General features: G+C 34.5%; 2 protein-coding genes across 2 annotated transcripts; both read left to right on the forward strand.

The window, feature by feature from the left end:
* Positions 1 to 1,261: 1,261 nt before the first annotated feature.
* On the forward strand, positions 1,262 to 6,198 carry LOC120067760 (CDPK-related kinase 4). Its single transcript, XM_039019328.2, has 11 exons — positions 1,262 to 1,871; positions 2,030 to 2,160; positions 2,253 to 2,294; positions 2,377 to 2,485; positions 2,588 to 2,666; positions 2,882 to 3,178; positions 3,290 to 3,399; positions 3,662 to 3,766; positions 3,853 to 3,915; positions 4,094 to 4,261; positions 4,350 to 6,198. The coding sequence occupies exons 1-11, from the start codon at positions 1,437 to 1,439 to the stop codon at positions 4,482 to 4,484; spliced, it is 1,674 nt and encodes a 557-aa protein (XP_038875256.2). The 5' UTR covers positions 1,262 to 1,436; the 3' UTR covers positions 4,485 to 6,198.
* LOC120067761 (uncharacterized) lies at positions 5,650 to 6,198 on the forward strand. The gene has a single exon (XM_039019330.2). The coding sequence runs from the start codon at positions 5,650 to 5,652 to the stop codon at positions 6,094 to 6,096; it is 447 nt and encodes a 148-aa protein (XP_038875258.1). The 3' UTR covers positions 6,097 to 6,198.
* Positions 6,199 to 25,202: the final 19,004 nt, after the last annotated feature.

Here is a 25,202-nt window from a genome sequence, read left to right on the forward strand (position 1 = left end):
TTAAAACGAATGGTTCCTTGAGAATATTTTGAGTTTCTTTCTTAGAAACAAGTGCATAATCTAAATAATTAAGATACCGATGCTGTGTTTGGCCCAAAAAATTGGAAAATAGAAGTTGTGAACTTCACTCATAGTTTGATCCAAGGAATTTGTGGATCTAACTACTAAAAAACTTTAATTTTGTACCTTACTAACTCCTTACATTATGGGGGTTCACAACTTTCTAGACTTTCGTAGTTTTTTGGAACTCACTATTTCCCTCGCTGCAAATACTTCATGATTGTATACTTTTTTTTTATTATTTTTTTTTTATTTTTATTATTATCCAGCAAATGTGAATATGAGATTTATACCATTGAGTGCAAGCAAAATAATAGATATTTTAATTGTAGAGATACTTCATATCACACAATATTTATAACTTAACTATTCGAAAATATATCCACTTAGTCTCCAAAATTTGTATAGCTCTCAGTTATTCGATTTCAAAATGTTACATTTTGATGGAATAAGTTTTGAATATAATTTTCATTGATGTCTAACTTTAAAACATTACACTCTTGGCTCGAGTTATTTCTAAAAAGGTCATGGTTGGCTGATATGGCTAATCTAAATATAATTTAGTTAGTGAAGAAAGAAAGAGAGCATAAAGTCCCAAATGGGGAATAACTTTCCACATTTAATTGCCACCGAAACGGACTTGGTCCAATGTACCTGCTACCCTTTGACTTCTCTCGTCTCCTTTTTTTTCCTCTTTCAATGTTCTTTTATGATTCAAATTCCCAGCATTTTCCATCCATTTTCATTTATTTTCAAACTAAAATGCAAACCCCGATCTCAACTGTTTGGTTTTTCATAATGAGAAAACGAAAACAAGTTTTGTTTATTGCAACAATCAATATTTATTTTATGAGAAACAGCAGTACTAAAACTTAAAAAATGTCACAGAATCGATCATAAAAAAATATTAGCTACAATTCTTGTGTTTCTCACCTCTTTATTATACAAAAAGTAAATTTTTTAAAAAAATATTTTTAAAAAATACGTATATGAAGGAAACACCCAAATTTTTCTTTAGATCATAAACTAAAAAAATAATAATAATAATTTTGCGATTTCACAAGAAGCAAACTCAAATCTGGAAGGGGAGGAGTTGAAAGTAAAATTGTTGGTCACCTACTAAATTGACGGAATCGTATGACCACGTGTCAGCATCCTGTTCCTCATTCAAGTTGATTGGACGGCCAATCATCAGCCCTCCATCATTAAATTTAAATCAAACAACACCGTTTCTTCCGATTACTGCCTTCTTTCTCCCTCCCACTTTCCAACCTCCATTTTCAACGCCTCCCTTCTCCTCTTTCTTCTTCTTCTTCTTCTTCTTCTTCTTCTTCCCCATTCTCTGATCTTGCAACTTCCACCTTAACTCTTCCTCCATGGGACACTACTGTAGTAAAGGTGTTTCTGATGTTGCTGACCCCACCTCCAGACCCCAGCAACATACCCCGCATTCCACGCCCAGCCCATTTTCCAGCCCTCTCCCCCCTGGCATAGCCCCCTCTCCGGCCACAACTCCGGGGAGGAAATTCCGATGGCCTCTCCCTCCTCCTTCTCCGGCCAAGCCCATCATGGCCATTCTACGCCGGAAGTCGCGCAAGCCTTCTATACCAGAGGATGACCAAATTGAGGAAGAGGAGCTGGGAGAGGTTCAGTTGGATAAAAGCTTCGGGTACTCCAAGAACTTTGCAGCAAAGTTCGAGCTCGGGAGGGAGATCGGGAGGGGTCATTTTGGACATACTTTTTGGGCCAAGGGTAAGAAGGGCGACCTCAAAGGAAACCCTGTGGCCGTTAAAATCATCTCTAAATCTAAGGTTTCCTCTACGTTTCTCAATATTTCAATCCCTTCTTCTTGATTTGATTAATTTAAAACGTGAGATCCTAATTTACAATCCAACTATAAAAGTGGGAACAAAAGAATTTCATGATTGATGCTTGCTTCTTTAACACTAAGTGATATTTGGGTTGGCAGATGACATCGGCTGTTGGAATTGAAGATGTTCGTAGGGAGGTTAAGATATTGAAAGCATTGTCTGGGCATAAGAATCTCGTCCACTTCCATGATGCATTTGAAGATGCGAATAACATTTACATGGTTATGGAGTACGTGTTTGTCTGCTTATTCTGATTACTCAATCAAGCTAAATATTAGTTGACTTGATTGCATAACCCTTTTTTTCAACTTTTGGTATCAGATTGTGTGAAGGTGGAGAACTGTTAGAAAGAATAGTGTCAAGGTAAAAAGGGTTTTACTTCGTTCACTCTGAGAAAGCGTAGCGTAGATTATCTTGATTCCAAGTTCATACCTTATATTTGCAGAGGAGGAAGATATCCTGAACAAGAATCCAAAACTATTGTTGTGCAGATCCTTTCTGTCGTCGCATTTTGTCATCTACAAGGGGTAGTTCACCGTGACTTAAAGCCGGAGGTAACATGTCTAATTGTAGCTTCAAGTAATTATTTGGCTCTGAATATACTTCCTTATTACTTGTTGTAACTAGTCGTTGTCAAAATTCTTTGTGCATGGCAGAATTTTCTTTTCTTGAAGAAAGACGAGAACACAGGGTTAAAAGTCATTGATTTTGGTCTATCTGATTTTGTCAAGCCAGGTAAAACTTGTTGTCCTTGATATATGCTTTTTCCTTTGTTCAGTTCGTTAAATATTTGCATATATTGTGAAAGATTGGTGGAGAGAGATTCATTATGATCCAAGCTTCTAGGTTGTACTTGAGAAGATGCTGCTTTCAAAATTCTTACTTTATTTTCACTTTGTCATCTCACTGGGGGCGAGACTGTTTTCACAACACCTATAGTGCTTCTGCAGATGAACGTCTGAATGATGTTGTTGGCAGTGCATACTATGTTGCACCTGAAGTTCTCTACAGATCTTATAGTTTTGAAGCAGATATGTGGAGCATTGGTGTCATAGCATATATACTGTTGTGTGGGAGCAGACCTTTCTGGGCAAGAACTGAATCAGGAATCTTCCGTTCCGTGCTAAGAGCCGATCCTAACTTTGAGGATTCCCCTTGGCCTACCATCTCTGCAGAAGCTAAAGATTTTGTGAAACGTCTACTGAATAAAGACCACAGAAAAAGAATGACGGCAGCCCAAGCTTTAAGTAAATTCTTCTGCTATTCGTTCTTAGGTTCCTTCTCTTTTCAAGTACGATTAATATGTTATGAAAGTATATTTATTGATGAACGAACAATATTGAACCTTTGATTCACAGCACACCCGTGGTTACGAGATGAAAACCCTGCTGTGCCTTTGGATAACTTCATATACAAGTCAGTTAAAGCATATGCACGTGCAACTCCTTTCAAGCGTGCAACATTGAAGGTAATTCTTAAAATGAACTGTTCAAAGTTTGAACTCCAACAGTTAGTTCCCCCTTACATCAATCTTAGACAGGAATTTGTATGCATAATTCTGTTTCCAACTTCCAAGCACTGGTGATCTGTTGATGAAAGTGAACATATCACCTATATTTGATATAGACGCTCTTGCTATGCAGTTTCTGTACAGCGTTTGGCGCACAATAATGCATCATCAACTTTAATTAGCCAGGTCCATTTACTGTGGCATCTCTACATTATTGCAGGCACTTGCAAAAGCTTTGACAGAAGATGAGCTTTTCTACCTCAGGACCCAATTTAAGCTATTGGAACCGCAAAATGGATTTGTGACCCTTGATAACTTCAAAGCGGTTAGCCTTTTGCCATTCTTTTTGCTTTGACATTTATCTGTAATTTTTACTGTTTGATGCATACAACATATTATGAGCTTGTACAGGCTCTTGTGAGAAACGCAACTGAAGCAATGAGAGAGTCCCATGTTGGTGACATTCTAAAGATCGTGAGTTCACTTTTACTTTTGGCCTTCATTTCATTTTAGACATCTTTTATATTAATAAGGTTGCAAAGTGAGTATAGTGTCCTGTCTGCATACCAAGATCAAGTTTACATTTTGGCAAAATGCTTTCCCCGGCCCGGGATGATGTTCTTTATCACTAACATTTCCAACTTGTATTAAGATGGAACCTCTCACTCATGAGAGAATGGACTTCGAGGAGTTCTGCGCGGCCGCCATCAGTGTATATCAGCTGGAGGCTGTTCCGGGATGGGAAAGCATTGCCACACGAGCTTTCGAGTATTTTGAGCAGGAAGGAAATCGAGTCATTTCAGTTCATGAGTTGGTGCAGGTAAGAAACCGTTTGACGCTTGGAATTACTACATTTTACACAACCAACAAGAACTGTGAATTGAAGTGCAAGTTTACAATGTGTTCAGGAAATGAATCTGGGTCCTGCAGCTTATTCATTTCTCCAGAATTGGACAAGAAGCTCTGACGGGAAACTCAGTTTTTTTGGATTTACAAGATTTTTGCATGGTGTTACAATCCGCAACTCTAATACAAGACATTAACGCGCACAGCAGAAGCAGATAGTTAAATACCTGTACACCTCATATTTTTTCCTGCTCTCTTTGTATTCTCCATTTGATTCAGAGCAGCTTCAAAACACATAATAAAGAGAAGGCTACACGATTACGAGATATATATAGAAAGAAATGAGGCTGTAATATAAGTATTGTATTTTGCCAATCCTACCATCCCGTTCTTTGGAAAATCTTCCAACGTGTATAAACAATTCAGAAAGTAGAATACAGATTTTACTGAGAATTACCAGAGTGATATGTCCCATGAAATTCTTTCATGCCAAAAGTATCCGTTCATCTGAAACTCAAATTTTCAATTGAAATAAGTCTTCATTTTATTTATTATTATGTAAATGTAAATGCATTGATTTAGTCTTGACATAGAGGGCTATATATATATATATATATAACGGCGTGAAAGATGGAGAAGTTCATACAGAAGCAAAGATATAAAGGGATGAGTTTAGGAAATATATGAATAAATGAAAGTAGAAAAAGTACGAATATTGAAAGGGAAGGGGTCGGATGAGGTGATGTTGTCCATTCCATGTGGGGTGTGGATGGCGTGGTTGGAAGAAGTCAATGATGGCATCTGGCATTCTGCAATGCAATATATTGTCAGTGGAAGAAGCATAATAATCCTTTTTTAAAGAGAATTTGACTTTGCGTTATTCAAATGAGGTTTAATTTACACAGAAAGACGCGTGCACCAAAGCTGTTGCTGTAGCTCCCATTGCCAGAAAGAATAATCAAAAGTTATTACACCCTTACAAGCAAAGCAATCTCTAATCTCTATCCACCCCCTTGTCCCTTCAGATGCATATCCTCATTTCAAAATTTCCAAGTCAAACAGGCCAATTTAAACAAACAAATACCCCAACGGGGGGTTATATTATTTGAACTATAACAAAGAAGCAACAGAAATTGATGATCATGTTTAAGGCTGAAAAAGGCTCATATATCATATATGATACAGCATTCAATGTTGACCGTCACAATATATTTTGAATGTATTAACAGAGGTAAATCCAATCCCAGAAATCAATTGCTACTGGCTTATGTGTATCAGAAAAACAAACAAACAAACGAACAAAGAAAAAGCTAAAACTAAAAAGTAAGGTTGGTTTGGTTTGGTTTTTCGTCAATATCAGCAATGAGGATGAGAAGAATCCCTAAAACAGGAGACGGGAAGATGGTGGTGGTGGTGGTGGTCATGGTGAATAATGCCCTGAAGGGTGCGAAAGTCGTCGACAGGGCAAGGAATGGAGATGGGTCCTTTCTGATCAAAGCCATACTCGTCCTCGGCCTCCTTCAAGAGCTGGACAAACAAAGGATGGTTGACATAAATAACAGGAATCACGAACCGCTGTTGCTCTTGGCCAACAAGAATGGCCAAACATCCCTTGGGAGTCTCCACCTTGTTCCGATGGTGGTGAAAGTGAGGGAAATGAATGTGGAAATGGAAATTCAGATGGAGGAGGTGCTGATGATGCTTGTCACCGCCGCTGCCGCTGCCGAACCCCATCGGAAGAAGCTGAAGGCAAAGGAAAGTGCTAAAGAGAAAAGGGCCAAGGGTGGTATGAGGAGATTGCGAGGGTGAAGAGAGTGAAAGAGGAGCGTGTGAAGGAAGATGGGATATTGCTCATTGACGCTTCTTCTTCACCCTAGTTAACATATACGATTAATTACAACGCAGAGGAACGAAGCATTTAGGAGCTGCGGACGCGTGCTATTTATACCCCAATAAACTAAACCCAATTGAATGTCAAGTCCGAGTCCGTGTGAAAAAGCAAACCAAAGGTTCAGGCCCTCGTTTCTCGTTTGCTTAGCTTCCACTCCAAAAGGGTCGGTTGCTCTGCCCCTTCATTCTTCTCCGACGCCAACTCGCAACATAAGTTCGAAATATTGATATTAATGAAAATTTTAAAAAATATATATTATGAAAATTATTATAATTAGTTGATAAAATCTTAATTGTCCCTTGGTTAGATTATAGTTGGTTGTTTTTAATCACAATTTTTATGAAATATGACAATATTTAGGTTACTATTGTAAATGTCTCGATGCAAAAAGATAAATTTTTAAAAAAATGGAAAATAATTATAAAATAATATAAATTTTAAGAATATTTTGAAGTGAAATAATATGAAAATTTTAAAAGTTTTGGATGGTTAAAGAAAAAAAGATCACATCAATTTAATTTCGAGAGGAAATTATGTGAAGATTTAATGAAAGAAGTTTAAGTAAGGTTAAAAATAAATATATGTGTAATTTTTGTGGTTTTTTCAAATTCAATTTCTTAAAAAAATAAAGTTTTGGATCGAAAATAAAGATAGAAATTGAGAGAAGTTAAAAATTATATATATAAAAAAAATAATACATAAAAAAGCTTAATCTTTTGTTCAAAATGATATTGACATGTGAAACTATAAATTGTATATAACCAAAATTATAAAATTGGAAAACTTAAATTAGATTAACGTAATTAATTTTTAAAAATCAATTTTTTTCGAAATGTCGAAATTTCTCAAAATCTTCCAAATATGAAATTGAAATATCTTTGAGAAAAAAACAAAAATTTCTAATCAAAATTTCGAGGCGATCCAAATAAGGAGAAATTTTAAACTACGTTATGCAACTTTTATTTAACCAAATATATACTACGTCAAATCCTTCTCTTTTTCTTATTCCCTCTTTTGTGGGGGTATTTATTCTTTTCAATTTAATTTTAACTTTTCCTCCTTAATATATTGATTTTTATACTTTCTTTTTTACTTTTCTCCATTTACCACTTCAACCTTTCAAACCTCTCAAATTTATTTTTACTATCTACCATGTTGATCCAGTACATTCTATACTTCATATCCTCATATCCTTTTAAGGGTCTAAATTTAATTTTTATACCATCCATGAATCTTTAAATTCATCTAGTTTGCATTATTTATTCTAAAAGATCGTTTGGTTTAAAATTTTATAGATGCCTATAAATAAATAATGTTGTTTTGTTATGTATAAAAATATGAATAAGATGTCTGAAAATATCTGGGAATGTGTTATATATATTTTTTTAAGCAATTGTAAATTATAAAATTCATTTCAATAATTAATTTTCATTGCTAATTTATTTTATTACATTAAGTTATTAAATCAATTTTAAGCCATTGAAATTTAATTAAGTTTAACCACTCGCCTTCCAGTTCAATATGTTTATTATCAATTAAATTTTTATATTGCACATTTATATTATCAATTTTTATAAAAAAAAAATTGATAATTAATTTAAATATCTATTTTTTCTATAGTTTTGTTCATTGAAGGGTTAATTGATTAATTATTTAATGTCAATTATAAATCTTGTTTATGTATAAAAGAAGTTGATATAAACTAATTGATTTTAAATCATCAAACAATGTTTTTAATTTGAAAAAAATAACTATGATTATATATTAAAACTAGAAGTACAAGCGTGCAAGATTGTTTAATTAAAAAAAATAACTTATTTTATTATTAGTTAATTAATGTTTTTAAAAGACTAATTAATAATTTTAAGAAATCATTTACGATCTTAATATATACTACCAATCAAAAGGGATTTAAGCAATTATGGTTATTCATATATTTTTTTAAAAAATCATGCATTTTCATATTTATTCATAATAATAGAATAAATTATTATATTAGTACTATTACTAATAAAATTAATTATATATGTCAACTATAAATTTAATTTAAACATATTTATAAAAATTAAATGAATTAATTAATATCAACAAAGAAGATAAAAAATAAAATGGAAAAATAAAAAGTAAGAGAGAGAGAAAAACGGTTGAAAATTGAGAAAATTCATCTATTTGGGTGGTTATAAAAAACCCGAAATATGAAATACCTTGGAATAAGTAGTTGAAAATTTAGTAATAAAATATCATTTCTCATTCTCGTTTCTTATTCATGAAGTAAACGGACTATACGAGTATTTTTTTCCAAAATTTAGAAAGGTAAATGAAAGAAGATCATTTCTTGAATGTTTATCATTAATATCATTAACATATAAAACATTCATTATAGAGTGATACGAGCCTAAATTTAAGAAACCTAAATATAAAAGTAAACGATGGTTTAGATAATACTTGTTAATGTAAGATGGCCATAAAAATATTGAAATGTTTTGTTATAAAAAGAAAGGAATGAAATTTTGGGTGTCCTTTAATAATAATAATAATAATTTACTCGGATGTTGGATTTATTCATGAATTTTAAAAAACGATGAGAAATACATTATACTTTGCTTTAACAAAATTCGTTCATATCCGTTCCTTCTAGATGGTCAAACATTTAATATTACACGGACACCATATTTACTCATTTTATACGTGTTTCCTTTCTGGATTGTTGAGATTTTAATAATATTTCCCTTTCCCATTTTTGTATTCAATTATTATAAAATATTCAACTCATATACATTTCGATCTCGTCATAAATGAATAAAACTTATTTTTTGCTAAAAAAAGAATAAATCTTAATTTTGACTAGAAAAATAATATAAAATTTTGCAATGAATGACAAATCTAAAATCTATAATCAAAGCATTTCTCCAACTTGTGAAAAAGGGTATATATGAGATAAAATTCTCAAATTTATTTTTTCGTTTATTTCGTATTTCAATTTTGACTTTTAGCAAACTTAAGACTTTTTGGTATGTTATTCAACTAATATACCATGTTTAAAGTATACCAGTTGTATATTTTTTTTTATTGATTTTTTTTTATTTTTGTAATTTTTGTTTGCAACAATATGAGTTATTATTCTATTTAATTTGTATTTGCTACATTTCTATCCATTTTTTAGTTTTTTTCCTTTTTAAACAACTTGTTTCTTTCATTTTTAAGTACAAATGTACAATAGGAAGGAGAGATTCAACCTCAAGCTCACTAATACTCAATGTAGTATACTTTTTTTATAATTTTGTTGTGTTTGAAATAACTAGAGAAAAAAATGTTTTTTTTAAAAATCATTTTTTTTGAAACACTTAAATAACTAGTCATTTTCAATCGTGTATCGATAGAATATCAAATGTTTATCAATAGTGTATTAAGTGTGTATCAATAGTGCATCAAGCATATGATAGTAGTGTATCAAGAGTATCAAAGGTATAAAGTGTATATCGATAGTGTATCAAGTGTATATCAATAGTGTATGAAGTGTATCAAAGATATCAAGTGTATTATGTGAATTGAGCTCAATTTTTGTTATTTTTACAAAAGTAATAAATCTAGGCTATAAACCTAATCTTTCAAACTTATTTTTCCAGATCTGCAAGAAACCATTAAATAAAAAATCTTTCAAACTTCGTGTAAACTTATTTTTTAGTTTATTTAATTTATCGATTTTTACGTTAATTATATATTTTTTAGTTTATTTAGTTTATTGATATTTACGTTAATTAAAAAAAATCAATAAATTATTTACAAGGGCTATAGGAAGCGTTAAAGTAGACACCGACAACAGTGTAGGGTGACGTCGGGATGTTATAACATCCCAAATTTTCATGTAATTATCTTTAATATTTGGGTATATTTCTGTAATTTAGAAACTAAATTGAATTATTTTGAATAAGATAATTCAATTAAAATTGAGCATGATAAAGATTTGTTTTTATTTTAAGACGTAAAGGTTTAAAGGACTTGAAATTTATTGAATTTAATTGATTTGGAGATTTGGGATTTTGTAGGATTTTAGAAGGAATTGATTTTGTTTCGGTGGAAAGATGGAATTTAAAAAGCAAGAGGAAATATATATATATATAAAGTTAACTCCTCATTTGGCATGCGGAAAAGGAAAAAAGAACCTAATTTCTTCTGTACCATCTTTCTCTCCTTTGTGAGTTCTTAGTGCCCATAACTTACCAGCAATACAGTTCGTGAAATGTCGTCGCCGCCTAAGCCTTGAAGCCATGCAGATCTATCGTCTAACGTCCAGCGATCTTGTTTGTCTGCGCGTTTCAGCGTTGCTCAGGTCAAACTCGTCCGCAAGCCCTTCCGGCGTCGGCAATTGGTGTTTTGCCACTCCCCAGCCCATTTGTCTGTCGGTTAATGTGCACGTCATCGAACTCAATGCCAGTGGCCGACGTCCATCAGTCACTGCCCTGCCATGTCCACCTCATATCAGTCGCCGATTTCTCACAATTTTGGGAAAGTTTTGTGGTTTTTGTGGGTTTTTTTTTAAGGAATATTGAATGTCCATTGAATTTTGGTTTAATTTTTGGCTTACCCATATTGTGTTGATGTTAGAATCATGTTCAGAGGTCTTTCATTTTTTGTACTGAAGTTTTTTTTCAAAGGATTTGGGGTTGAAGTCCTCAATTGAGCATTGGGGTAGTTTTGGGATCAAGCCTCGAGTTGGGTAAGTTCAACACATTTGAGATAATTTGTGATTTAGGAATTTAATCTTAAAAGTTCAATTTGACTTTTGGTTCATGTTCTAGGATTTAATCCAGAGGTTGTGAAGGTTGATATAGAGAGATTGATATCTCACAAAATTGTTATTTGGGCTTTTTTTAAGATAAGTAATCTTACTACTGAAACCGGCTCGACATTTAATTTTATGATTTAGTAGATTCAACTAGATGTTATTGAGAAGCATGATAATATGTGGGACCTTGAGACATGAATTATGATTTATGAAATTTACTGAAAGTATGATGTCTTTAGTTAAGAGGGACGATTTACTCTCCTAACATTACAATGTTACCAGAAGCCGATAGGTTTCCTATTATGTTACCAGGTGTTAGGTTGAGTTAAATCGCTCACTAGATGACCATCTGGGATTTAGTTAATTAGATGCCTGATCTACTAGTATGTTGCATTTATTGGATGTAAGTTCATAGCCTGACTGTCGCACCCCTCCCATATTCCCTTCCTTACCTAAGAGAGGATGTGAAGGTATTAGATACCAACCCTCTTATGACATCTATTTCCCATCCTAACCCTCTCATAACCTATTCTCATAGACTTAGCATATACATCCTCATACACATGCATCAAAAACAACTTAAACTATATATATACATAACAAGAAATATACGTTACAGTGGGGTCCCATTCCTACCATCCCTTGTCCTAATATGTACATAATAATTATTTCTTTATAAGACAAACTCAACAACCTAGACTTCTCATTTTTTTTTCTTCAAAACTTGCACCTGAGTGGTAGATAATAGAACAACTACCTCCTAGGGAGTTGACCACTACTTAGAGAAAAAGAAAACATTGGAAAAGATGAGCTACTAGTCCAGTGAGTGACTTACTTTTATAAAATCATTCTCATTAAACATCAACCGACTCATTAACTCAAGAAATAACTTGCATGTCTAAACTCAACGTTTGGAAACATCTGAAACTCAAACCCTAACTTCCATTAAGAACATCGTAAAAACATCATTCTTACACATCATCAACATATATATTTAAAACATCATTCCTTAGCCTTAGTTGAAAGAGAACCATTTTGTGCAATCTCTCAATGTCGAAACCTTAGCTAATGTGAAGTAATCTCAACACATTCAGTGTCAACATCATAGTACCTACGTGCACATGGTAATACCCTAAATACTATCATACTTCAAGTATTAGGAGACTCAGGTACCTTCATACCTTCAGTATCAGGTTTCTTCATTATCACATCATAAAACATCATTTAAACATCATGGAAACATCTTAAATCTTGGTTCTACTCATCAAAACTTAAGTAACATCATAAATCTCTTTTAAAATTCATCACATAAAACTCAAAAGTTTTTCTTTAAACTCATCATAAACTCACTTAAAAACTTCTGAAAAGAAAGGACTATGCGTCCACATCTTTGCTTTAAACTCATACTTCTGTTAAGTTAAACAAATGCAGCGGAAGTATCAAGGATCCATAAGTATTCTAATTCACTAATTTTGGCAAAAACTAAAGCATGATGTTCATAAAAATGGGTTTTCAAAACATACCTTTGAAGAACTCTTCAAGAAAATCGTTGTTCAGTTGCTGTCTTCACTTGACGTCAACGTGAACCACCTCAAAGCCTTCCTTACTATGCTTTTGGAGCTTTAGGCAGAGTTGTGGGACTCAAGAACAACTTGTAGATGTAGAGAAACAAGGGAAGCTCACAGCAGCAAGTTGAAGAAGATAGCTTCTTCTTCACCACGATTTTTCTCTCTCAAAAGTCTATCTTCATCATCCTTCTCCAACAACTCCAATCTTCTTTATATATCAAGATGAACATGCAAAGAGATGGAGTGTATGGCTTGCAGCTCATGCTTGGAGAATCAAGGTAGAGAAGTTCATGGTTTGTGTGTGAGCATAAAAGATGATGATAATGGAAAAAATTCTTTTTTCATTATGTATAAACATGCAAAACGATTTTTCATTTTATTTTTAAAATACAAAATGACTTTTAAATCATTTTAAATTAAAAATTTATTTTCATAAATTAATTAAATTAATATCAAATATTAAATTAATTTTTACACAATTATCATCTTTATATATTTAAATCATATTTAAATATTTATTCTCTTGTTCCGTTTAATTTGAACATTTCAAATTAATTTCTCAAGCTACCCTAAAGCGTACCCATCCGAGATGAATCGGCTAAACTTATTAGACCGATCTAACCCCTATTCGTTAACTAATGGACGATTCCACTAATCCCATAGCTGAACTCCCCTCACTGTAGATATATTATGTCCACTCGATATAACCATGATCAGTAAGTTAATCCTTCACAGTTTTTTCGTAATAACGACTGGGTCGAACCTCTGTTTTACCCCCGAAATTACCTCTTGTTCCTCAAGTTCCACTAATCCCCTAATGAATAATTGATTTTTGATCCAATCAACAAATCGAATCCCTTTCAGGCCAATGAGAGGGCGAGGCCTCTTGTTCAAGACCCAGAATCAGCACTTGAAGAGAACAACCTCTCTACTAACCCTAATCGGTTAGGAGTGAATTCCCTCTTACACCCTATGTTCCCAACTATTCATCCAGTCTCATCCCCAAAATAGTAAGCTTATTGAACATAGGCAATTGGTCTACTCTCACCATTTGCAGATCAAAGGATAATCCTGAACAAACATGAGTTCATAGTTAGCTCAAGATTAAGGTTAAGTTACCTAGGTCATTGCTTTAAAATTGTCAGTCTTAAACAGTAAACAACGTTATAAAGTAAGAGTGACAGGTTTCGTGGTCCGATCTTGCACAAAACTCATTTGCATAGGACACCCCCATTCCTCATGTCTCAATATGCACGAATTAGGATCACTTCATATGTAGCACTCTATAACACTTTGTAACAACTACAGAGTAGGCCGCATCCAATAGTGTTACCAGAATAAGGTACCCAATCTTATTCATATACTATAGATCATTTTGACTATTTATTTGAACCTGATCCACTTGTATGTCTCCACATAAAGTTCAAGTACTCATATAATAGTCAAGAGACTTAGGTTTATTGAATTTCTAAAAAAACAATATATTCAACAACTTTATTGAATTCTCAGAATAAGTTCTAATATTTATAAACCACGAGTTTTAGGACATAGCACCCAACAACTTCAATTCGTGAGAACTTGTCGCATGGTAGATAGCCTATGCGTTGAAAACCTCTTTAAGAAAAACATTTGCAAATCTTCAAGCTTAAACATACATCACGCTTTGAAAACTATTAAATAAAACATTCATCATAAAACATGCATTGAAACCATTTAATTAAAAAAAATCATAAAACATGTCACTCACAGTCTTGGATTATTTCCTCAAAGGGTTACAGGCTTTCTCTATTTGTGTTTATCCTGCGACATCCATAAATATCTTTGATTAATAAAACTAGCTCCATTTTGAGCTTAACTTTAACATTAGAACTTATCATCAAACTTAGACATTCCTTTTAACTTATCATCATATAGCCTAACTCAACTCATCACATGTCAACCCAACTCATCGCATCATCAATACTTAATTAATTCACCTTATAGTTGGTTGAACAATAGCGATGCTTACGGGTGCTCACTCAAGTGTCAGGACACGCTTACCGTGCCTATGTGACGAGTGTCCGTTGTGCATCTCCCTCAACTTGCCTCGGCTGCTGACACCCCCTTTCCGTAACCTCATGCTTCACTCTATGTGCGCACCTTACCCAACGACTTCCTTCTCTCGCGTAAGTCCTCACTAATCACATACACGTGTCACTGCAAACTTTGTTAGGTCAGCTGCTTGCTTATTTTTCGGATGTAGCTGCCTGCTTGTTCATCCATAATTTTATTCCAGATTTCAACTTCTAAATATATAACTTAAATCCAACCATTATTTAACTAAACTTCCTTCTAAGAACTTACTCACAAATATCTTAACTTTCTTACCTTATAATTTAAGCTTCCAATTCCTTTGAATAGGTTGGAAATTTTCTAATCTCCCGTGCTTACCCGAGAACTCTTCAACACCTTATGAACTTCAAGTTGCAGTAATCCCTTTCCTTAAGCATGTGCAAATTAGCTAAATAAATTTCTTCTTCGCAAGGTCTATTTATACTTGAGTTTGCATGTAAAGTTATCTTAATTAAATGCTATATGGCCTATAACCCCTAGTTAAGGTTTCTAATATTGCCACTTGTCCCACTTACTAAGTGATTAAGCTGAACTCTTCCACTTAACTTCATCGCATAGGGCTTATGACCACTTAATCCCCTCCTTGATCTTTGCTTAACTCTAACCTTCAATCATATCACTTTGTCTTAAGCACTTTCACAAGCCATATCTGACCATCTTCCCTTGAATAATATCCATAGCACACCTCGTCGCATCATCTATGCGACGCTATTCCTCGTGTCATCACCTAATGCTCATGGCAACCTTGCTTACCAACCTCTAAGCCTCTCAGCCAATCCTCATCTTGCGCCTCTCTTAGCACTCTGCCTTAGCATCACTTGAAGTGCTCGTCTAGGCGACTAGACTGCTCGCATGCTACCTGCAGTTAGCCTTTACTTACATCACATGAAATTGGTCGCATGCATCTTCTACCAACCTTGGCCAACACTTTACTCACCCGATAACCAACTCAACTTCCATTATGGTCGTCCGGATCCATTATAGGTCATACTTAACCAAAATTTCCTCTTCTTAAATACACGACTACATAGCTTGGGATGACTGGTCGCATAGAATGACTCGACTTCGTCGCATCAAGCTCTTTGTTTTTCTTCTAAGTATTAATTCCCCTCAATCTCACCCGAGAGCTTAACATCCTATACTTAGAATATTTTTTTCCTTCCTCTTATCCTTTCATACATTCTCATTATACCTTCATATCATTTCAACTAACCCAACAACATTAAGTCATAATCACAGAGACGTAAGCATAATTAATCAGTAAAATAGGTTTAAGGGTTTACATTGACCCTGGTAGTGAGGTTACTTACTGAGTATTTTATAACCATCCTTTATTATGTTATGTTTTTCAGGTAAGGGAAAGGATTCATTGGCGAATGACAGGAGAAATTCGTGATTGTGTCACTGAGACTAGATAGATGCTTCCACTCATGTTTCATGTTTTTATGTTTTAATATCCTAATTTTTAATTGAATTTAGAAAACTTTCAGTGTTTGCCTTGTTGGTTGTTTTAGACAAATTTTCTAGTAATGTTTTATTTAAATTAAAGGTACCCTGCTTAATGATTTTTACTTATTTAGTTTTAATAAAAGTTATTTATTTTATAACATTTATTTGGTTTTAGTTAATTCATGAAAAGTGTTATTTTTAGATATATGCATACATATAGTAATGGCCTAGCACAAATCTTAGGGAGTCGGGTCATTACAGTTGGTATCAGAGCCCTGTTTTGGGTTCTGTAAACTGACTTACTATATAAGTCTAAATTGTCCATTTTGACCATTAATGGATTCTTCGTCATTGTCAGGTATGTCCCTTAAGAAAAGTCTCTAGGACAACATGTACAATGTTATGTTAGGATTTATGATCGTAATTGACATGTTTTCTTGATGAAAATTTGATAAAAGATGGTTACATATGATCATTGGAAAATGGTACAAGTTAGAGGAAGAGGCGGACATAAGATTACTAGAAGGGGGGAATCCTGAAGGTCAATACCTGGTAGTTAAGGATCCACAAGTTCAAGATCAACAAGTTTAAGATCCTTTTGTACCAAATGGTCTCCTACCGCCTAGTGGCCCTTCTGGGTTTGTGTGGCAGATAACTCAACTAAGAAATTAAACCCAGAATACGACTATGCCTTCGTAGGAACCGATTTCCTCAGTCATACTGACCGAGCATACTATAATGGCCGCAACGAGTAGGAGAAGCTATCAAGAGGGCAGTGATGAGGCAACTAAAAGACCTTGTGGCAAAACAAATAACCTAGTATGCCAGTCATAAGGAATCCCACCCACGCAGGTCCAGACGCCTAAAGTACAGGTTTAGGATCATATGCAAAACCATAATATGTCAGAGCTATTAGTGGAGGCTAAACACCTATAGGATTTTAAAAAGTACAACCCTCGCACTTTCGATGGGTCGTTGAAGGGCTGCACGAAGGTAGAGATGTGGATGTTCTCCATCGAGAATATATTCTGCTTTATAAAATGTTCGGAAGGCTAAAAGCTTCAGTGCATAGTATTTGTGTTGACAGACGATGCAAAAATTTGGTGGCAGTAAGCAGAAAGATCAGTGGACATGAGCGAATGACCAGTTATCTGGGACCAGTTATAAGAGCAATTCTATGAGAAGTACTTTTCTATCGACATGAGGTATAAGAAACATGTGGAATTCATGAATATGAAGTAAGAGGTCATGTTTATGGTGGAATACGAAGGAGAATTCACCAAGTTGTCTCGTTTTGCTCCCAAAATGGTGGCCGCAGAGGAGGAAAAAATGGAAAGATTCGTCCATGGTATGAGGACGGACTGTGAGGTCACGTACTGGCCTATGAACCCATGAGTTATATAACAACATTTCATATTGCAACGGGAATATATTTCACGATGGGGGTGAAGGAACTCTTATAGAAGAGTACCTCTGAGTGGAAGCGGATCGTTCCAAAGACATTGTGACAGAATAACCACATTTACATTCAAACATAAAGATATGCATCATACTATAAAATTACCGGCATGCTTAGAACAAACAACCAACAAGAGAACAAATACATATCAGTTGAAGAATTTTTCTTCATAGCAAACACCGTTCTCTCCAAGGAATTAGGCTCCTCTCGCTCTCGTTGGAACGTCAAGCCAATTGTTCAGCAACACCACCAGTCGTCTATCACGAACGGTCTCCACACGAACAGAAGGAAGATGAGGACGACACCACCACTTGGAATCCTTAGTATTCTCGGTGTGAGAATCCAAAGAGTGGGCTCTGTTGGGATTTGGTAGAGGGGATGAGGATATGAAGATCGTATACAATGATCAAGAAAGTGGGAGAAGGCTTAGTCTATCGTATAGACAAAATGCTTGATCGTTTAGAAGAGTGTACACGATCGTGTAGTAAAAAGGCAATGATCGTCTATACGATCGTTTAATAAATGCTTGAGCACTAGACGATTATTTAGTAAAACTTAGGCGATCACTTAGAAAAAGCATGCACGTGTATGCGATCGTGTAGTAAAATTCGAGCTATTGTATAGTCTCTTAATTTACTAAGCAATAGGCAACACACTACTCATGAGCGAATTCCATAATCTTTGCAAAATGAAAACGATTTTCATTTTATTCTTTAGTTATGAAAACTGCTTTGGAACTTTCCACTAACACACAATTACGGAGAAAATGACGTCCAATTATCCTATAATTTTCAAAATAAAATAATAAATATAATCATATTATATCCATGAACCTATAGTTTAATAACATATATCAACCATAGTGTTTTCTCCTCCACTAGATATAAATCATATTTATATCTAATTTTTTCCAATTATTGTATCTCATAAAGTCAATCATATTAAATATAATCAACCAGTTCAATCATATCATATATAATTGAATTTGTCTTGTTAATTTGAACATTTCAAACTGACCCAAAAACTTATTCTCAACTTGAATCCATTGAGCTACCAAGGGGACCTTATAGACCTATGGCTCGAAGCTCCAACGATAAGTGAATAGCTGACTAAACACTATAGCCACGAGATCCACCATCCGTTAACTGCTAGGCATTCCACTAAAGATCGAGAGCTGAACTCTTCTTACCACAGATATATTTCTGTGTTCATCAGATATAACCAATCAACAGTACGATAACCCTTCACAAATGCTCGTAAGTACAGTTGGGCTAATTTATTGTTTTGCCCCTGTAGTTACATCTAACTCCTTAAGTACCACTGATCCTTCTGATGAACAATGCAACATAGTCCTACTATATGTGGACACCTCTCGAGCCATGAGAAGATGTGTAGCACCACATCGTTCAAGCCCCGGGATCAACCCTTAAGGGAGCAATCTATCTACTTACCCTTGCTTCAGGGAAGAAGTGAATTCCATCTTGTGTAGCTGAGTTTCCAGCTCCTAAATCAGACGAGTAGGAGTTCCCAACTCACTCAGGATTGAGGTCATGTTACCTATGATCATCCCAGTGAAGTGAAGTCTCTGTCTTGAACGGCGTTATATATCGAGACATTAACACTTTGTGGTCAGGTCTTATAAAAACTCTTTGTATAGGACGCCCCCGCTCGCATGTCCCCACATGAATGATCAGAATCAGACCATCTATAGCAAGTCACAACACTTGTAACTATTCTAAAAAGTAGGCCGCATCCATAGCGTTACCTAGATAAGGTTTCCCTCCTATATCCATATACTATAGACCAATTTAGTTATCACTTAAGACATGATCCACTTGTATGTCACCACATACGTGCTTAAGTTACATAATGACAACCAGAGATTTTAGTTTATTGGTTTGTAGTAAAGCAAATAAAACATCCAATGTTAAAGATAAGTAGTGAAGAAAATATCACATATTATACATCACAAGTGTTCGTACAAAAATGTGTTTGCAAACTACAAGACACGAGACTTTAGGGCATCATCCCCAACAGGGGGAGGAGTACATGAGATTGTAGGGATTGGGACTTTCCTCGGGTCAAAAGAGAAGCAGACTAGAGAGCTCCAAAACCTTTACAAAAGAGCCAAAATTCAGAAAGACCTCCACGACATAGGAGGCACCAGACTTCTCAGTCCATAACTATTAGAGTGGATAAACCAATTCGTAGATATTTTAGGAGACTCATTAGGGGCATTGCTTAATAGGTAATGGGGTATGTTTCCATTACAGGAAAGAAAGGCATATAGCTGATAAGTGCCTCACAAGAAGTGCATTATGATGGGATTCGAATCTCGAGCGGAAGCGTGCAAACACCTTGCATCCCGCAAATCGATTTTTACATAAGCAAAATCGGTGTACTAAAATAGAATATGTGTACAATAAACATGTGAAATAGCATGCTTTAGAGAAAGGAAAGAACCATTCTCACTTTTGTAGATTCCTAAGCTCCTAGAACGGTCCTCTCGATATTCCAACGAACGACTCCTCCAACGATCTTGAACACGAAAGTCTCCTCAAACAATCTTGAACACAACCAGAAGAATAAATTTGTTATTCACAAAGATTCCAATAGAAGGATAGGTGGTATCCAACTATTGGAAGAGGATGAGGAGGAAAAACCTTTAGGAGAGTAGAGATGATTTTTTTTTTTTTTTTTTTTTTTTGTGGCTTAGGAAAATTTTGCACAATAAATGCTCTTCTCAGAAGGGCCATAAGGAACACTTTATATAGAGAAGGGTCAACCCCCTTCTCCAAATCTTTTTTCAATTTTTCTTTGTGCACAATTAATTAAATAATACTTATTAATTAATTAGCACATTAATTAAATAACTATTTATACATTAAATCCAATTTAACGTATATATATTTAATTACCATAAATATTGTATGTCTATGTGCAATACCTCTCTATTTATTAATTTTTTATGAATCTAATTCACTTGAGTTAATTATTTGAATCTCATTCAAATGTTTCTTTCCAACTTAATTTAAATTATACATCACATCCATAATCAATTACATATCAATCACATATACAATTTCCTTAAATTGATTTGAACACTTCAAAACATTACTCTTTAATATCCTTTAGTAAGCTAACAAGGGAACCTAGTGGGCATGTAGATCAGAAGCTCCAACGATATGAGATTATTTGGCTAAACTCATTAACCAAGTTAATCAATATTCGTTAACTGTGAGTACACTCCACTAAAGACTCATAACTGCACTCTTCTCACTAAAAATATATTTCTGTATCCACGGATATAGATCAATAATAGCAAGTTAGTCCTTCACGAGTGTTTGTATCTCCAACTGGATCAAATTACCATTTTACCCTTGGGTTACCTCTAACTATTTAAGTACCAGTGCTCCTCTAATGAACAACCTTTTATGGTCCAACCAATAAATAGAAACCTCTCTCGGGCCAATGAGAAGGTAGGGACCTTTCTTCAAGTCTCGAAGACACCACTTAAGGGAACACTCATCTACTTACCCTAAAGATGGGAATGAGTGAATTCCATCTTATATTATTATGTTCCTAGCTCTCCATTCGATCTTGTCCCCCAAAATAGTAGGCTTATTGAGTCGGTGAACTAGTCACTCTCACTCATACAAATCAAAGGACAATCTCTTGTAAATAGAAGTTCATAATATACTCAGGATTAAGATTACGTTGCCTAGGTCATCCTAGTGAAATGGAAACCTAACTAGTCAACGATGTTACATCTAGTAATTACTATTTTGCGGTCCGGTCTTATGCAAACTCATTGGATAGGATACCTCTACTTGCATGTCATCTACGTGAACGCATTAGATCATTGTGTTTGTATCAAATACAAAGTGGGTCGTATCCATAGTGTTACCAGGATAAGGTACCCAACCTTCTCCCTATACTATAGACCTTTTAGGCTGTAACTTGAACATTGATCCTTGTATGTCTCCACATACAATTCAAGATTCATAAGGCATCCTTGGATGTTAGTTTATTGGATTTAGGATTATTAAGCCAACATAGAAAACAACACAATACATTTATTGAATTAACATTTATAACCCTTTATTGATGACAGTCAATTAATAACACTTACTATCTAGGAGGGACATAAAACCCAACACATCTGATGATAGGAGTCAACACAAGAGTACGTTTCAAGGTAGTTCTAATAAGTCAAAGTAGGAACATGGTCGAGTGTATACTACCACTTTACAAGAAGCAGATAAGTCAGACACAATGGTGACATGTACACTTACAATCTTAGGACACCATGCATTGGTATTGTTTGATTCCGACTTGTCACACTCGTTTATATCATCAGTATCTGTAAAGCACGTTATGTTAGAATTAGAGCCTTTACATTATGTCTTATCAGTTTCTACTCCATTTGGAGAAATCATGTTAGCAAATGAAAAGATAAAAGCGCCAAATTAAAATTGCAAATCATACACTAGATATGACCTTAATAGTCTTGGACATGCGTGATTTCAACGTAATATTGGACAATGATTAGTTGGTTGCTAACCATGCCATTATAGACTGCTCTCACAAATAGATGATTTTTAACCTTCCTACGGAAACTAGCTTTAAGTTTAAAGAGGCTGGGACCTTGGTCTTAAAGGAATTTTGAGGTCCATTGTAGAAGCGGGTTGTCCTCATTTTCGTTTTTCACATAATTAAATACAGTAAACATATAATTATACATATACACATAATTTACAGTATGCTTATAGATAAAAAGGAGGAAGAATGGTTAGGGATTAACTTACCCTTAAAGAACAACTTCTTCATGAAAGCCTCCTCTCCGATCACGGTCAATCACGAATCAAAAGGCCGTCAACAAAGACACCACCACAAAAGAAACCTCCGTATTCTCTATAGGGGAAGAGAATTCTCAAGAGTGTGTGGGCTCTAAGTTTTGGGAGAGGGAGAAAGTTCTACGAGAGAGGAATTTTTCTTCTGTGTAATCCTTTTTAAAAAATCACAGAGAGAACTTCTGTTAAAAACTTTTGAAGAAAGGGAAAGAAGATGAATAATACATAACCTCCCCTACCACGATTCATTGAGAGATAATTAAGAGGAGAGAGTTGTAACTCTCTCCCTTTAATTCTGAAATTTAAATTTAAATTGATATATATATATATATATATATATAATAACCAACTTATTATATGTATATATAACTATATGTTATATAAAAAATAACAGAAAACCTATAGTCTTTATATTGTATCAACATAATATAATCGATAGTTTTTATTTCTCTCAATAATACATATCATTTAACATAAATCACATTTATAATAAATTTAATTGTATGAATCTCATCCATATAATTAGTATTTGAATCATATTCAAATATTTAATTCCTCTCAAAATAAACTTTATATTATAATGTATCATATATATTATATTAATTCTATCACATATAATTAAATTAAATTAATTATATCACATATAATTAATTCCCTCAATTAATTTGAACAATTAAAATTAGTCCAAAATTAATTCTCAATAATCCTTGTTGAATTACAGAAGGGACCTTATGGACCTATAGTTTGAAGCTCTCATGGTACTCGAATAATTAATTAAACTCCTTTAATTAAATTATTAAACATCTATTAACTGTTGGTCACTCCACTAAAGACCAACTGTTTCACTCTTCGTACTACAGATATATTTCCGTGTCCATTGGATATAACCAGTCAACAGTACGATGATCTTTCACAAATTGCTTGTAAGTACAATTGGGCCAAAATTACCGTTTTGCCTCTACAATTACAACTAACTTCTTAAGTATCACTGATTTCTCTAATAAATAGTAAGTCATAGTCCAACCATGATCAAACCGCTCTTAGGCTAAGAGAGGGTGTGATGCCACATTGTTCAATCCCTGGAATAAGCCCTTAAGGGAGCAGTTTATCTACTGATCCCGACATTAGGGAAGGAGTGAATTTTGTCTTGTGTAGTTGTGTTCCTAACTCCCCATTCAGACGATCCCCAAAATGGTAGGCTTACTGAGTCGATGATCTAGCTACTCTCTTCCATACAAATCAAAGGATCGTCTTCTAGACAAGACTTCACAACTCACTCAGGATTTAGGTCATGTCACCTATGGTCATCCTGGTGAAATATAAATCTCTACTATTAACAGCGTTATATAATGAGACTATTCATTTTGTGGTCCGATCTTATACAAACCCTTTTGTATAGAACATCCTCGCTCACATGTCTCCACATGAATGATTAGGATCAGATTATTTATAGCACTTTACAACAATTGTAACATCTACAAAGCGGGCTTATTCGTAGTGTCATGAGGATAAGATATCCAACTTTATCCATCTACTACAGACCATTTTGGTTATCACTTAAACATGATCTACCTGTATGTCTCTACATGCATGTTTAAGTTACACAAGATAAACCTGGATGTTAGTTTATTGGTTTTATGGGTTAATGCTACAAAATGTCAAATAAAATATCACATATTTTATTAAATAAATAAATCGTTTGTACATTACAATTACAAACTACAGGACCCATGAGATTTAGGGCATCAGCCTCAACAGGTCTTGTTGATAACTGGTAGAAATACAAGTTATTAAAGCTTAAATTATTAAAACAATGAGAGAAAGCGATGGTGAATAGGCAATATTACGAGTGAATGCGCCAAACTAAAAGAAAAATTACAATCGCTAACGTTCATCGCATAAAAGCAGTTAAATTGAGTTATTCTATGCAGGAACAATGTGATAGTGCGTTTTGAGTTTGCGATCCAAGGGGTACCTCAAAGATGATCGCATGATGACCTTAATTTAACAACAACCTCTCCATTCTTTTATTTATACCGCCACATGCACATCAGTGTAAACATATTGTTACAAATCCCTGTGTTTGACCTCGAATTACTTGAGAAACTTGTGTTCATGTTATACTTGGCATGAACACAAGAAAACTTGTGGCAGGACGCATGGTCATCACATACATTCGTTAACGCAATTTTCATTCCAACGCATGACCATCGACGCATGGCTATCAACGCATATTTTAGGAACATGCATCACATAATGCGTCCAAGGGAAGTTGGTTGTCGAGTAAAATTAACTTCCAATTTCCGCACATCAAATTTTTGGCGCCATTGCCGGGGACTTGGCAACTAAATGTTTGTTAAGTTTTTTGTCTCTGCGAGAAAACTTTTTATCTTGGGTGTATTACAACTTGCGTGATCAGATTGCATTGAAGTGTAGGCGATGCGCTGAAAGTCAGTATTGACCCCAAGGTAGGAGGGCAATCGGTCGCAAAAAAGATAAAGGTGATTCTAAGCACATGACGGCCGCATGCGCCCAACAATTGTCGGAAGTTCCAATGGTCAGGGCAACTTGACTCAAACAGTTGAGAGTAATCTCCTGTACGGAAGACTTCTTGCGGTGACAACACTCTTATTTTCCAGGGACGTCTTCTACTCTATTTTTACTTTGCTTTCTTAGTATAGGTTATTTTTATTTTATTTTCATTGTTATTTTGGATATATGGCTACTTCCTTGGTTTTGGGTACATTTGCTCTTGTGGGTGCAACAATAAGTCTCCTCGGTTCGTAGTTCAATGGAA

The sequence above is a fragment of the Benincasa hispida genome, chromosome 12 (genome assembly GCF_027475165.1).
Source record: "Benincasa hispida cultivar pf3 chromosome 12, pf3_genome.v1.1, whole genome shotgun sequence".
Taxonomy (NCBI): domain Eukaryota; kingdom Viridiplantae; phylum Streptophyta; class Magnoliopsida; order Cucurbitales; family Cucurbitaceae; genus Benincasa; species Benincasa hispida.